The sequence below is a fragment of the Salvelinus fontinalis genome, chromosome 20 (assembly GCF_029448725.1).
Source record: "Salvelinus fontinalis isolate EN_2023a chromosome 20, ASM2944872v1, whole genome shotgun sequence".
In the NCBI taxonomy this organism is placed as follows: domain Eukaryota; kingdom Metazoa; phylum Chordata; class Actinopteri; order Salmoniformes; family Salmonidae; genus Salvelinus; species Salvelinus fontinalis.
Window position 1 is genome coordinate 45,018,732 of NC_074684.1, and position 16,120 is coordinate 45,034,851.

Genomic DNA, 16,120 nt, shown 5'->3' on the forward strand with positions numbered 1-16,120 from the left:
GGAACAGGGAGACAGGGGAACAGGGGGATGGGGAACAGGGAGACAGGGGAACAGGGAGACAGGGGAACAGGGAGACAGGGGAACAGGGAGACAGGGGAACAGGGGGACGGGGAACAGGGAGACGGGGGAACAGGGAGACGGGGGAACAGGGAGATGGGGAACAGGGGGACAGGGGGACAGGGGGACAGGGAGACGGGGGAACAGGGAGACGGGGGAACAGGGAGACGGGGGAACAGGGAGACGGGGGAACAGGGAGACGGGGGAACAGGGGGATGGGGAACAGGGGGATGGGGAACAGGGAGATGGGGAACAGGGGGATGGGGAACAGAGGGACAGGGGGGTGGGGAACAGGGAGATGGGGAACAGGGAGATGGGGAACAGGGGTACAGGGAGACAGGGGAACAGGGGGATGGGGAACAGGGAGACGGGGAACAGGGAGACGGGGGGACGGGGAACAGGGAGACGGGGGGACGGGGAACAGGGGTCACGGGGAGACAGGGGTCACGGGGAGACAGGGGGACGGGGAACAGGGGGACGGGGAACAGGGGGGCGGGGAGATGGGGAACGGGGAGACGGGGAACAGGGGGACGGGGAACAGGGAGATGGGGAACAGGGAGATGGGGAACAGGGGTACAGGGGGATGGGGAACAGGGAGACGGGGAACAGGGAGACGGGGGGACGGGGAACAGGGGTCACGGGGAGACAGGGGTCACGGGGAACAGGGGGACGGGGAACAGGGGGACGGGGAACAGGGGGACGGGGAACAGGGGGACGGGGAGATTGGGAACGGGGGAACAGGGAGACAGGGGAACAGGGGGATGGGGAACAGGGAGACAGGGGTCACGGGGAGACAGGGGGACGGGGAACAGGGGGACAGGGAACAGGGGGACGGGGAGACAGGGGTCACGGGGAGACAGGGGTCACGGTGAACAGGGAGACAGGGGAACAGGGAGACAGGGGGACGGGGAACAGGGAGACAGGGAGACAGGGGGACGGGGAACAGGGGGACGGGGAACAGGGGGACGGGGAACAGGGGGACGGGGAACAGGGAGACAGGGAGACGGGGAACAGGGAGACGGGGAACAGGGAGACGGGGAACAGGGGGACGGGGAACAGGGAGACGGGGAACAGGGAGACGGGAGACAGGGAGACGGGAGACAGGGGGATGGGGAACAGGGAGACGGGGGAACAGGGGAACAGGGAGACAGGGGAACAGGGAGACAGGGAACAGGGAGACAGGGAACAGGGAGACAGGGGGATGGGAGACAGGGGAACAGGGAGACAGGGAGACTGGGGGAACGGGGAGACAGGGGAACGGGGAGACAGGGGAACGGGGAGACAGGGGAACGGGGAGACGGGGAACGGGGAGACGGGGAACGGGGAGACGGGGAACGGGGAGACGGGGAACGGGGAGACAGGGGAACAGGTAGACAGGGGTCACGGGGAGACAGGGGAACAGGGAGACAGGGGTCACGGGGAGACAGGGGTCACGGGGAGACAGGGGTCACGGGGAGACAGGGGTCACGGGGAGACAGGGGTCACGGGGAGACAGGGGTCACGGGGAGACAGGGGTCACGGGGAGACAGGGGTCACGGGGAGACAGGGGTCACGGGGAGACAGGGGTCACGGGGAGACAGGGGGACGGGGAATGGGGGGACGGGGAACGGGGGGACGGGGAACGGGGGGACGGGGAACGGGGGGACGGGGAACGGGGAGACGGGGACGAGGAACAGGGAGACAGGGGTCACGGGGAGACAGGGGTCACGGGGAGACAGGGGGACGGGGAACAGGGGGACGGGGAGACAGGGGTCACGGGGAGACAGGGGTCACGGGGAACAGGGAGACAGGGGAACAGGGAGACAGGGGAACAGGGAGACGGGGACGGGAAACAGGTGGACGGGGGACAGGGGGACGGGAGACAGGGAGACGGGGAACAGGGAGACGGGGAACAGGGAGACGGGGAACAGGGAGACGGGGAACAGGGAGACGGGGAACAGGGAGACGGGGACGGGGAACAGGGAGACGGGGAACAGGGGGACGAGGAACAGGGGGACGGGGAGACAGGGGTCACGGGGAGACAGGGGTCACGGGGAACAGGGAGACAGGGGAACAGGGAGACAGGGGAACAGGGAGACGGGGAACAGGGGGACGGGGAACAGGGGGACGGGGAACAGGGAGACGGGGAACAGGGAGACAGGGAGACGGGGAACAGGTGGACGGGGGACAGGGAGACGGGGAACAGGGAGACGGGGAACAGGGAGACGGGGAACAGGGAGACGGGGAACAGGGAGACAGGGAGACGGGGAACAGGGAGACGGGGAACAGGGAGACGGGGAACAGGGGGACGGGGAACAGGGAGACGGGGAACAGGGAGACGGGGAACAGGGAGACGGGGAACAGGGAGACAGGGGAACAGGGAGACGGGGAACAGGGAGACGGGGAACAGGGAGACAGGGGAACAGGGAGACAGGGGAACAGGGAGACGGGGACGGGGAACAGGGAGACGGGGAACAGGGGGACGAGGAACAGGGGGACGGGGAGACAGGGGTCACGGGGAGACAGGGGTCACGGGGAACAGGGAGACAGGGGAACAGGGAGACAGGGGAACAGGGAGACGGGGAACAGGGGGACGGGGAACAGGGGGACGGGGAACAGGGAGACGGGGAACAGGGAGACGGGGAACAGGGAACAGGTGGACGGGGGACAGGGAGACGGGGAACAGGGAGACGGGGAACAGGGAGACGGGGAACAGGGAGACGGGGAACAGGGAGACGGGGAACAGGGAGACGGGGAACAGGGAGACGGGGAACAGGGAGACGGGGAACAGGGAGACGGGGGTCACGGGGAGACGGGGGTCACGGGGAGACAGGGGTCACGGGGAGACAGGGGTCACGGGGAGACAGGGGTCACGGGGAGACAGGGGTCACGGGGAGACAGGGGTCACGGGGAGACAGGGGTCACGGGGAGACAGGGGTCACGGGGAGACAGGGGTCACGGGGAGACAGGGGTCACGGGGAGACAGGGGGACGGGGAATGGGGGGACGGGGAACGGGGGGACGGGGAACGGGGGGACGGGGAACGGGGGGACGGGGAACGGGGAGACGGGGACGAGGAACAGGGAGACAGGGGTCACGGGGAGACAGGGGTCACGGGGAGACAGGGGGACGGGGAACAGGGGGACGGGGAGACAGGGGTCACGGGGAGACAGGGGTCACGGGGAACAGGGAGACAGGGGAACAGGGAGACAGGGGGACGGGGAACAGGTGGACGGGGAACAGGGGGACAGGGGGACGGGGAATAGGGAGACAGGGAGACGGGGAACGGGGAACGGGGAGACGGGTCACGGGGAGACGGGTCACGGGGAGACAGGGGGACGGGGAACAGGGGGACGAGGAACAGGGGGACGGGGAGACAGGGGTCACGGGGAGACAGGGGTCACGGGGAACAGGGAGACAGGGGAACAGGGAGACAGGGGAACAGGGAGACGGGGACGGGAAACAGGTGGACGGGGGACAGGGGGACGGGAGACAGGGAGACGGGGAACAGGGAGACGGGGAACAGGGAGACGGGGAACAGGGAGACGGGGAACAGGGAGACGGGGAACAGGGAGACGGGGACGGGGAACAGGGAGACGGGGAACAGGGGGACGAGGAACAGGGGGACGGGGAGACAGGGGTCACGGGGAGACAGGGGTCACGGGGAACAGGGAGACAGGGGAACAGGGAGACAGGGGAACAGGGAGACGGGGAACAGGGGGACGGGGAACAGGGGGACGGGGAACAGGGAGACGGGGAACAGGGAGACAGGGAGACGGGGAACAGGTGGACGGGGGACAGGGAGACGGGGAACAGGGAGACAGGGGAACAGGGAGACAGGGGAACAGGGAGACGGGGAACAGGGGGACGGGGAACAGGGGGACGGGGAACAGGGAGACGGGGAACAGGGAGACGGGGAACGGGGAACAGGTGAACGGGGAACAGGTGGACGGGGGACAGGGAGACGGGGAACAGGGAGACGGGGAACAGGGAGACGGGGAACAGGGAGACGGGGAACAGGGAGACGGGGAACAGGGAGACGGGGAACAGGGAGACGGGGAACAGGGAGACGGGGAACAGGGAGATAGGGAGACGAGGAACAGGGAGACGGGGAACAGGGAGACGGGGAACAGGGGGACGGGGAACAGGGAGACGGGGAACAGGGAGACAGGGAGACGGGGAACAGGGAGACGGGGAACAGGGAGACGGGGAACAGGGAGACGGGGAACAGGGAGACGGGGAACAGGGAGACGGGAGACAGGGGGACGGGGAACAGGGGGACGGGGAACAGGGAGACGGGGGAACAGGGAGACAGGGGGAACAGGGAGACAGGGGGAACAGGGAGACAGGGGAACAGGGAGACAGGGGAACAGGGGGACGGGGAGACAGGGGTCACGGGGAGACAGGGGTCACGGGGAGACAGGGAGACAGGGGAACAGGGGAACAGGGAGACAGGGGAACAGGGAGACAGGGAGACAGGCGGACGGGGAACAGGGGGACGGGGAACAGGGGGACAGGGGGACGGGGAACAGGGAGACAGGGGGACGGGGAACAGGGGGACGGGGAACAGCGGGACGGGGAACAGGGAGACGGGGAACAGGGAGACGGGGAACAGGGAGACGGGGAACAGGGAGACGGGGAACAGGGAGACGGGAGACAGGGGGACGGGAGACAGGGGGACGGGGGAACAGGGGGACGGGGGAACAGGGAGACGGGGGAACAGGGAGACGGGGGAACAGGGAGACGGGGGAACAGGGAGACGGGGGAACAGGGAGACGGGGGAACAGGGAGACGGGGGAACGGGGAGACGGGGGAACGGGGAGACATGGGGAACGGGGAGACAGGGAGACGGGGAGACAGGGGAACAGGGAGACAGGGGAACAGGGAGACAGGGAGACTGGGGGAACAGGGAGACTGGGGGAACAGGGAGACAGGGAGACAGGGGAACAGGGAGACAGGGGAGACAGTGGAACGGGGAGACAGGGGAACGGGGAGACAGGGGAACGGGGAGACAGGGGAACGGGGAGACGGGGAACGGGGAGACGGGGAACGGGGAGACGGGTGACGGGGGGATGGGGAACAGGGAGACGAGGAACAGGGAGACAGGGGAACAGGGAGACAGGGAGACAGGGGAACAGGGGGACGGGGAACAGGGGAACAGGGGACAGGAGACAGGGGGACAGGGGTTATGGAGATGCAGGGAAGTGGGATAAGATACAGTATTTCCATGTTTCCTTGTCTAATTTCACAACACTGTCTGGAACCAACCCAGTGGGCAAAGCTGGTTTCATTGATTTTCAACCAGTTTTGAACGCTGGGAAGGAAACTCACTGAGCAACTCTCACCAATGGACTTGTGTGATGCTATTGTCTTGAGTTCTGTACTGTCGGTGTTTTATCCTTTCATGTTGTTGACCAGCTGTGTGAGACTTCCGTCTACTTGTCTATACAGCATGTTGATTAGCATGGTTTCTTCTACTTGACCGGCCTTGTTTCATGTTTGCTGTTTCATATCCTGTTTGTTTCGTGTTTGTTTCATGTTGTTTCCTGTTCCAGCTAGCTGTGAGTTGTTTAGTGTTTCTCAGTGTGGGATGACTGTTCCTCCATCTCCTGCTGGGTGATGTCGCTGCTCAGCTAGACTCAGGGTGATGTCGCTGCTCAGCTAGACTCAGGGTGATGTCGCTGCTCAGCTAGACTCAGGGTCCTCAGCTAGACTCAGGGTGATGTCGCTGCTCAGCTAGACTCAGGGTCCTCAGCTAGACTCAGGGTGATGTCGCTGCTCAGCTAGACTCAGGGTCCTCCGCTAGACTCAGGGTCCTCAGCTAGACTCAGGGTCCTCAGCTAGACTCAGGGTCCTCAGCTAGACTCAGGGTCCTCAGCTAGACTCAGGGTCCTCAGCTAGACTCAGGGTCCTCAGCTAGACTCAGGGTGATGTCGCTGCTCAGCTAGACTCAGGGTCCTCCGCTAGACTCAGGGTCCTCCGCTAGACTCAGGGTCCTCAGCTAGACTCAGGGTCCTCAGCTAGACTCAGGGTCCTCAGCTAGACTCAGGGTCCTCAGCTAGACTCAGGGTCCTCAGCTAGACTCAGGGTCCTCAGCTAGACTCAGGGTCCTCAGCTAGACTCAGGGTCCTCAGCTAGACTCAGGGTCCTCAGCTAGACTCAGGGTGATGTCGCTACTCAGCTAGACTCAGGGTGATGTCGCTGCTCAGCTAGACTCAGGGTCCTCAGCTAGACTCAGGGTCCTCAGCTAGACTCAGGGTCCTCAGCTAGACTCAGGGTCCTCAGCTAGACTCAGGGTCCTCAGCTAGACTCAGGGTCCTCAGCTAGACTCAGGGTCCTCAGCTAGACTCAGGGTCCTCAGCTAGACTCAGGGTGCTCAGCTAGACTCAGGGTCCTCAGCTAGACTCAGGGTCCTCCGCTAGACTCAGGGTCCTCCGCTAGACTCAGGGTCCTCAGCTAGACTCAGGGTCCTCAGCTAGACTCAGGGTGATGTTGCTGCTCAGCTAGACTCAGGGTCCTCAGCTAGACTCAGGGTCCTCAGCTAGACTCAGGGTCCTCAGCTAGACTCAGGGTCCTCAGCTAGACTCAGGGTCCTCCGCTAGACTCAGGGTCCTCAGCTAGACTCAGGGTCCTCAGCTAGACTCAGGGTCCTCAGCTAGACTCAGGGTCCTCCGCTAGACTCAGGGTCCTCAGCTAGACTCAGGGTCCTCAGCTAGACTCAGGGTCCTCAGCTAGACTCAGGGTCCTCAGCTAGACTCAGGGTCCTCAGCTAGACTCAGGGTCCTCAGCTAGACTCAGGGTCCTCAGCTAGACTCAGGGTCCTCAGCTAGACTCAGGGTGATGTCGCTGCTCAGCTAGACTCAGGGTCCTCAGCTAGACTCAGGGTCCTCAGCTAGACTCAGGGTCCTCAGCTAGACTCAGGGTCCTCAGCTAGACTCAGGGTCCTCAGCTAGACTCAGGGTGATGTCGCTGCTCAGCTAGACTCAGGGTCCTCAGCTAGACTCAGGGTCCTCAGCTAGACTCAGGGTGATGTCGCTGCTCAGCTAGACTCAGGGTCCTCAGCTAGACTCAGGGTCCTCAGCTAGACTCAGGGTCCTCAGCTAGACTCAGGGTCCTCAGCTAGACTCAGGGTCCTCAGCTAGACTCAGGGTCCTCAGCTAGACTCAGGGTCCTCAGCTAGACTCAGGGTGATGTCGCTGCTCAGCTAGACTCAGGGTCCTCAGCTAGACTCAGGGTCCTCAGCTAGACTCAGGGTCCTCAGCTAGACTCAGGGTGATGTCGCTGCTCAGCTAGACTCAGGGTCCTCAGCTAGACTCAGGGTCCTCAGCTAGACTCAGGGTCCTCAGCTAGACTCAGGGTCCTCAGCTAGACTCAGGGTCCTCAGCTAGACTCAGGGTCCTCAGCTAGACTCAGGGTCCTCAGCTAGACTCAGGGTCCTCAGCTAGACTCAGGGTCCTCAGCTAGACTCAGGGTCCTCAGCTAGACTCAGGGTGATGTCGCTGCTCAGCTAGACTCAGGGTCCTCAGCTAGACTCAGGGTGATGTCGCTACTCAGCTAGACTCAGGGTGATGTTGCTGCTCAGCTAGACTCAGGGTCCTCAGCTAGACTCAGGGTGATGTCGCTGCTCAGCTAGACTCAGGGTCCTCAGCTAGACTCAGGGTCCTCAGCTAGACTCAGGGTCCTCAGCTAGACTCAGGGTCCTCAGCTAGACTCAGGGTCCTCAGCTAGACTCAGGGTCCTCAGTTAGACTCAGGGTCCTCAGCTAGACTCAGGGTCCTCAGCTAGACTCAGGGTGATGTTGCTACTCAGCTAGACTCAGGGTCCTCAGCTAGACTCAGGGTCCTCAGCTAGACTCAGGGTCCTCAGCTAGACTCAGGGTCCTCAGCTAGACTCAGGGTCCTCAGCTAGACTCAGGGTCCTCAGCTAGACTCAGGGTGATGTTGCTGCTCAGCTAGACTCAGGGTCCTCAGCTAGACTCAGGGTCCTCAGCTAGACTCAGGGTGATGTTGCTGCTCAGCTAGACTCAGGGTCCTCCGCTAGACTCAGGGTCCTCAGCTAGACTCAGGGTCCTCAGCTAGACTCAGGGTCCTCAGCTAGACTCAGGGTCCTCAGCTAGACTCAGGGTCCTCAGCTAGACTCAGGGTCCTCAGCTAGACTCAGGGTCCTCAGCTAGACTCAGGGTCCTCAGCTAGACTCAGGGTCCTCAGCTAGACTCAGGGTCCTCAGCTAGACTCAGGGTGATGTCGCTGCTCAGCTAGACTCAGGGTCCTCAGCTAGACTCAGGGTCCTCAGCTAGACTCAGGGTCCTCAGCTAGACTCAGGGTCCTCAGCTAGACTCAGGGTCCTCAGCTAGACTCAGGGTCCTCAGTTAGACTCAGGGTCCTCAGCTAGACTCAGGGTCCTCAGCTAGACTCAGGGTCCTCAGTTAGACTCAGGGTCCTCAGCTAGACTCAGGGTCCTCAGTTAGACTCAGGGTCCTCAGCTAGACTCAGGGTCCTCAGCTAGACTCAGGGTCCTCAGCTAGACTCAGGGTCCTCAGCTAGACTCAGGGTCCTCAGCTAGACTCAGGGTGATGTCGCTACTCAGCTAGACTCAGGGTGATGTCGCTGCTCAGCTAGACTCAGGGTGATGTCGCTGCTCAGCTAGACTCAGGGTCCTCAGCTAGACTCAGGGTCCAAACCCAAAGCCCCCCCTTTGATGTCCTGTCCTGTCCACCTTGCTAAGTCAGTAGGAATGTTTACAATGCGCCATGTTGTTGTTACTGTACATGTTGTTCCCATAGCCGGACATAGACCTCGTCTCCCTCTTCCAACGGCACTGTGATGCTAACCTTTTACTTTACTAGGCAAGTCAGTTAAGAACAAATTCTTATTTACAATGACGGCGTACAAAAAGGCAAAAGGCCTCCTGCGATGATGGGGGCTGGGAGTAAAAATATAAATAATATACAATAGGACAAAACAGCAAACTTACTCACTCATGACATCCAGTTTTTTAAATATTTGTGCTCGGCGTAGGGACAAATTCTCTATGTTACGGCTTGATTTGGGTGACAGAACCGCTTGGTCTGTGAAACTATTTACAATGCCAACTCAACTCTGTCTTTATCTTAGATAGTACAGTGGGCTAAAAAAGTATTTAGTCAGCCACCAATTGTGCAAGTTGTCCCACTTAAAAAGATGAGAGAGGCCTGTAATTTTCATCATAGGTACAGTTCAACTATGAGAGACAAAAAATCCAGAAAATCACATTGTAGGATTTTTAATGAATTTATTTACAAATGATGGTGGAAAATAAGAATTCCTCCACAGCGATGTGAGAGACTGATTAACAACTACAGGAAGTGTTTGGTTGGAGTCATTGTAGCTAAAGGTGGTACAACCAGTTAGAGTGTAACGGGCCAATTACTTTTCACACAGGGGCATTGGGTATTGCATAACTTTGTGTTAATTAAATAAAATAATGATCAATTTCCATTTTCTTCTTCATTGATTGTGTCTTCCAGGCAGACTACCCTGGCGGTCTACCTCATGTCCTTCGTAGGGATGATGGTCTACGCCTTCACCCTCAGTCTGGGTCATCTCTGGGTAGTCTTCCTCACCGCTGGAGCTCTGGGGTAAGACCTCTTTCTGTCTCTGTCTGTCTCTGTCTCTGTGTGTTTTGTATTCTCGGTTTATGGCCAGATTTCATTCCAATTTGCTTCGTTTCTTTTTATTGATTCTTTCCAGTGTGTCAAATAGTAATATGTTTGCTTTCTCATCATTTGGTCTCACTCACTCACTCACTCACTCACTCACTCACTCACTCACTCACTCACTCACTCACTCACTCACTCACTCACTGTCACTCACTCACTCACTCACTCACTCACTCACTCACTCACTCACTCACTCACTCACTCACTCACTCACTCACTCACTCACTCACTCACTCACTCACCTGAGCTGCTACCTCTGCCTTTTACACTCACTGACCAACATGCTGACATTTCTGAAGCCGTACGCTGTCTGTCAACCCTGGCTATTCTGGTAGTTACAGTAGGATATGTATAGTACTATACGTTGCTTGGCTTAACTGCCCAAGGCGTTTGGCATTCAAGTCTTTTATGTTCTGTTGCATTTTTTGCAGTGTTCCCTTTCTCCTTGTTGACTGTGGCGTCTCTAGGTATCAATATACACGTCTCCTTGTTGACTGTGGCGTCTCTAGGTATCAATATACACGTCTCCTTGTTGACTGTGTGGCGTCTCTAGGTATCAATATACACGTCTCCTTGTTGACTGTGGCGTCTCTAGGTATCAATATACACGTCTCCTTGTTGACTGTGGCGTCTCTAGGTATCAATATACACGTCTCCTTGTTGACTGTGTGGCGTCTCTAGGTATCAATATACACGTCTCCTTGTTGACTGTGGCGTCTCTAGGTATCAATATACACGTCTCCTTGTTGACTGTGGCGTCTCTAGGTATCAATATACACGTCTCCTTGTTGACTGTGGCGTCTCTAGGTATCAATATACACGTCTCCTTGTTGACTGTGGCGTCTCTAGGTATCAATATACACGTCTCCTTGTTGACTGTGGCGTCTCTAGGTATCAATATACACGTCTCCTTGTTGACTGTGGCGTCTCTAGGTATCAATATACACGTCTCCTTGTTGACTGTGGCGTCTCTAGGTATCAATATACACGTCTCCTTGTTGACTGTGGCGTCTCTAGGTATCAATATACACGTCTCCTTTCTCCTTGTTGACTGTGTGGTGTCTCTAGGTATCAATATACACGTCTCCTTGTTGACTGTGGCGTCTCTAGGTATCAATATACACGTCTCCTTGTTGACTGTGGCGTCTCTAGGTATCAATATACACGTCTCCTTTCTCCTTGTTGACTGTGTGGTGTCTCTAGGTATCAATATACACGTCTCCTTTCTCCTTGTTAACTGTGGCGTCTCTAGGTATCAATATACACGTCTCCTTTCTTAAAATTGTAATAAAATGTGAATAAATACAAGAGTTCTGAATACTTTTGCAAGGCTCTGTATTACCACAGAATTAAATAGAAGACGAGAGTGAACATTTTGGTATCATACCGGCATGGTCAAGAAAGTGTTTCCCACTATATGGTCATGCTACAAAGCCAAAAATGTCTAGATTGTAAAAATGTATGAAAATATATATTTTTTTGTTGCTTTTTTTGGTCTTCATTTAAAGTTGGGCATAATGTTAGTGGTCTGGGAAAGGTTTGGGTTAGATTTAAATCAGATTTTAAGAAGAGAAATTGTAAAACTATACCCCAGACTTCTGATTTTTGCAACTTGGCCAAATGGTGCCATTAATATTTTTTTTAATGTAGGAACTGAATTATAGGATCCCTATGTACACTGACTAGACCAAACATTAAGAACACCTTCCTAACATTGAGTGTGGAGAGAGAAAAAAAAAACTGTTTAGTGTGAAAATAAACAGCAGGGTTGCAGTTCTTGACACAAACCGGTGCGCCTGGCACCGACTACCTTACCCCCGTTCAAAGGCACTTCATCTTTTGTCCTGCCCATTCACCCTCTGAATGGAAAACAATTCTTGTCTCGAGGCTTAAAAATCCTTCTTTAACCGGTCTCTTCATCTACACCGATTTGAAAGTATATTTAACAAGTGACTTCAGTAAGGGGCACAACACTGTGTTGATTTTTCTATGTCTGTAGGGTCTTCATGACAGGCTATCTTCCCCTGGGCTTTGAGTTTGGTGTGGAGCTAACCTACCCCGAGTGTGAAGGCACCTCTTCAGGCCTGCTCAACTGCTCTGCACAGGTGAAACACACACACACACACACACACACACACACACACACACACACACACACACACACACACACACACACACACACACACACACACACACACACACACACACACACACACACACACACACACACACACACACACACACACACACACACACACACACAGAGCTGCTGCTTCTGACAGTTGGCAGATCAAAGCTTTTCATATCCATGGGATGATAGAGAACCATAACAGAATCGGGAAATGTTGGGGTATGTTTGTATTGTGTTTGTGAAAATATACGAGTGCCTGGCTGTCTAGACGCCTGCCAGGCTGTGTATATCACTACAACCTGCCTCTCCCTATACAGGTGTTTGGTATCATCTTCACTATCTGCCAGGGGAAGATTATAGATAACTACGGGACGCTGGCAGGAAACATCTTCCTCTGTGTCTTCCTCTTCATCGGATCAGTCCTCACAGGTACGGATCCTTTACATTTTTACGTGAGGAGACTATTATGTACTTAAATAGACACTGATTGAAAGGGATGAGCACTGTAAAACACAGGAGTCAAACTCATTCCACAGAGGGCTGAGTGTCTGCAGGTTTTCACTCCTCCCTTGTACTTGATTGATCTATTAAGGTCACTGATTAGTCAGGAACTCCTCTCACCTGGTTGTCTAGGTCACTGATTAGTAAGGAACTCCTCTCACCTGGTTGTCTAGGTCACTGATTAGTCAGGAACTCCCCTCACCTGGTTGTCTAGGTCACTGATTAGTAAGGAACTCCTCTCACCTGGTTGTCTAGGTCACTGATTAGTCAGGAACTCCCCTCACCTGGTTGTCTAGGTCACTGATTAGTAAGGAACTCCCCTCACCTGGTTGTCTAGGTCACTGATTAGTAAGGAACTCCTCTCACCCGGTTGTCTAGGTCACTGATTAGTAAGGAACTCCCCTCACCTGGTTGTCTAGGTCACTGATTAGTAAGGAACTCCTCTCACCTGGTTGTCTAGGTCACTGATTAGTCAGGAACTCCCCTCACCTGGTTGTCTAGGTCGATGATTAGTCAGGAACTCCCCTCACCTGGTTGTCTAGGTCACTGATTAGTCAGGAACTCCCCTCACCTGGTTGTCTAGGTCACTGATTAGTAAGGAACTCCCCTCACCTGGTTGTCTAGGTCACTGATTAGTAAGGAACTCCCCTCACCCGGTTGTCTAGGTCACTGATTAGTAAGGAATTCCCCTCACCCGGTTGTCTAGGTCACTGATTAGTAAGGAACTCCCCTCACCTGGTTGTCTAGGTCACTGATTAGTCAGGAACTCCCCTCACCTGGTTGTCTAGGTCACTGATTAGTAAGGAATTCCCCTCACCCGGTTGTCTAGGTCACTGATTAGTAAGGAACTCCCCTCACCTGGTTGTCTAGGTCACTGATTAGTCAGGAACTCCCCTCACCTGGTTGTCTAGGTCACTAATTAGTAAGGAACTCCCCTCACCTGGTTGTCTAGGTCAGTGATTAGTTAGGAACTCCCCTCACCTGGTTGTCTAGGTCAATGATTAGTAAGGAACTCCCCTCACCTGGTTGTCTAGGTCACTGATTAGTCAGGAACTCCCCTCACCTGGTTGTCTAGGTCACTGATTAGTAAGGAACTCCCCTCACCTGGTTGTCTAGGTCACTGATTAGTCAGGAACTCCCCTCACCTGGTTGTCTAGGTCACTGATTAGATAGGAACTCCCCTCACCTGGTTGTCTAGGTCACTGATTATTAAGGAACTCCCCTCACCTGGTTGTCTAGGTCACTGATTAGTTAGGAACTCCCCTCACCTGGTTGTCTAGGTCACTGATTAGTAAGGAACTCCCCTCACCCGGTTGTCTAGGTCACTGATTAGTAAGGAACTCCCCTCACCTGGTTGTCTAGGACACTGATTAGTAAGGAACTCCCCTCACCTGGTTGTCTAGGTCACTGATTAGTAAGGAACTCCCCTCACCTGGTTGTCTAGGTCACTGATTAGTAAGGAACTCCCCTCACCTGGTTGTCTAGGTCACTGATTAGTCAGGAAATCCCCTCACCTGGTTGTCTAGGTCACTGATTAGTCAGGAACTCCCCTCACCTGGTTGTCTAGGTCGATGATTAGTAAGGAACTCCCCTCACCTGGTTGTCTAGGTCACTGATTAGATAGGAACTCCCCTCACCTGGTTGTCTAGGTCACTGATTAGTAAGGAACTCCCCTCACCTGGTTGTCTAGGTCACTGATTAGTAAGGAACTCCCCTCACCTGGTTGTCTAGGTCACTGATTAGTCAGGAAATCCCCTCACCTGGTTGTCTAGGTCACTGATTAGTCAGGAACTCCCCTCACCTGGTTGTCTAGGTCGATGATTAGTAAGGAACTCCCCTCACCTGGTTGTCTAGGTCACTGATTAGTTAGGAACTCCCCTCACCTGGTTGTCTAGGTCACTGATTAGTAAGGAACTCCCCTCACCTGGTTGTCTAGGTCACTGATTATTAAGGAACTCCCCTCACCTGGTTGTCTAGGTCGATGATTAGTAAGGAACTTCTCTCACCTGGTTGTCTAGGTCACTGATTAGTCAGGAACGCCCCTCACCTGGTTGTCTAGGTCAATGATTAGTAAGGAAATCCCCTCACCTGGTTGTCTAGGTCACTGATTAGTAAGGAACTCCCCTCACCTGGTTGTCTAGGTCTCTGATTAGTAAGGAACTCCCCTCACCTGGTTGTCTAGGTCACTGATTAGTAAGGAACTCCCCTCACCTGGTTGTCTAGGTCACTGATTAGTAAGGAACTCCCCTCACCTGGTTGTCTAGGTCACTGATTAGTAAGGAACTCCCCTCACCTGGTTGTCTAGGTCACTGATTAGTCAGGAACTCCCCTCACCTGGTTGTCTAGGTCACTGATTAGTAAGGAACTCCCCTCACCTGGTTGTCTAGGTCACTGATTAGTAAGGAACTCCCCTCACCTGGTTGTCTAGGTCACTGATTAGTAAGGAACTCCCCTCACCTGGTTGTCTAGGTCACTGATTAGTAAGGATCTCCCCTCACCTGGTTGTCTAGGTCAATGATTAGTCAGGAACGCCCCTCACCTGGTTGTCTAGGTCAATGATTAGTCAGGAACTCCCCTCACCTGGTTGTCTAGGTCAATGATTAGTAAGGATCTCCCCTCACCTGGTTGTCTAGGTCAATGATTAGTAAGGATCTCCCCTCACCTGGTTGTCTAGGTCAATGATTAGTCAGGAACGCCCCTCACCTGGTTGTCTAGGTCACTGATTAGTAAGGAACTCCCCTCACCTGGTTGTCTAGGTCACTGATTAGTAAGGAACTCCCCTCACCTGGTTGTCTAGGTCACTGATTAGTCAGGAAATCCCCTCGCCTGGTTGTCTAGGTCAATGATTAGTCAGGAACTCCCCTCACCTGGTTGTCTAGGTCACTGATTAGTCAGGAACGCCCCTCGCCTGGTTGTCTAGGTCAATGATTAGTCAGGAGCTCCCCTCGACTGGTTGTCTAGGTCACTGATTAGTCAGGAATGCCCCTCACCTGGTTGTCTAGGTCACTGATTAGTAAGGAACTCCCCTCACCTGGTTGTCTAGGTCAATGATTAGTCAGGAACGCCCCTCACCTGGTTGTCTAGGTCAATGATTAGTCAGGAACGCCCCTCACCTAGTTGTCTAGGTCACTGATTAGTAAGGAACTCCCCTCACCTGGTTGTCTAGGTCACTGATTAGTTAGGAAATCCCCTCACCTGGTTGTCTAGGTCACTGATTAGTCATGAAATCCCCTCACCTGGTTGTCTAGGTCACTGATTAGTCAGGAAATCCCCTCACCTGGTTGTCTAGGTCACTGATTAGTCAGGAAATCCCCTCACCTGGTTGTCTAGGTCACTGATTAGTCAGGAAATCCCCTCACCTGGTTGTCTAGGTCACTGATTAGTCAGGAAATCCCCTCACCTGGTTGTCTAGGTCACTGATTAGTCAGGAAATCCCCTCACCTGGTTGTCTAGGTCACTGATTAGTAAGGAACTCCCCTCACCTGGTTGTCTAGGTCGATGATTAGTAAGGAACTCCCCTCACCTGGTTGTCTAGGTCACTGATTAGTCAGGAAATCCCCTCACCTGGTTGTCTAGGTCAATGATTAGTCAGGAACTCCCCTCACCTGGTTGTCTAGGTCACTGATTAGTAAGGAACTCCCCTCACCTGGTTGTCTAGGTCACTGATTAGTAAGGAACTCCCCTCACCTGGTTGTCTAGGTCACTGATTAGTAAGGAACTCCCCTCACCTGGTTGTCTAGGTCACTGATTAGTAAG

The 16,120-nt window shown here is 55.3% G+C and overlaps 1 protein-coding gene across 2 annotated transcripts in view; it reads left to right on the plus strand.

The window, feature by feature from the left end:
* LOC129817871 (feline leukemia virus subgroup C receptor-related protein 2-like) overlaps positions 1 to 16,120 on the plus strand; it is a 121,933-nt gene that overhangs the window by 94,154 nt on the left and 11,659 nt on the right. For both annotated transcript variants that reach the window (XR_008753807.1, XM_055873469.1), the window contains exons 6-8: positions 9,541 to 9,651; positions 11,732 to 11,837; positions 12,181 to 12,292. Coding sequence is in view for 1 of the 2 variants with exons in the window: in XM_055873469.1 (XP_055729444.1) it covers positions 9,541 to 9,651; positions 11,732 to 11,837; positions 12,181 to 12,292 (329 nt within the window). In the remaining variant the exon portion in view is untranslated. The remainder of the gene's footprint in view (positions 1 to 9,540; positions 9,652 to 11,731; positions 11,838 to 12,180; positions 12,293 to 16,120) is intronic.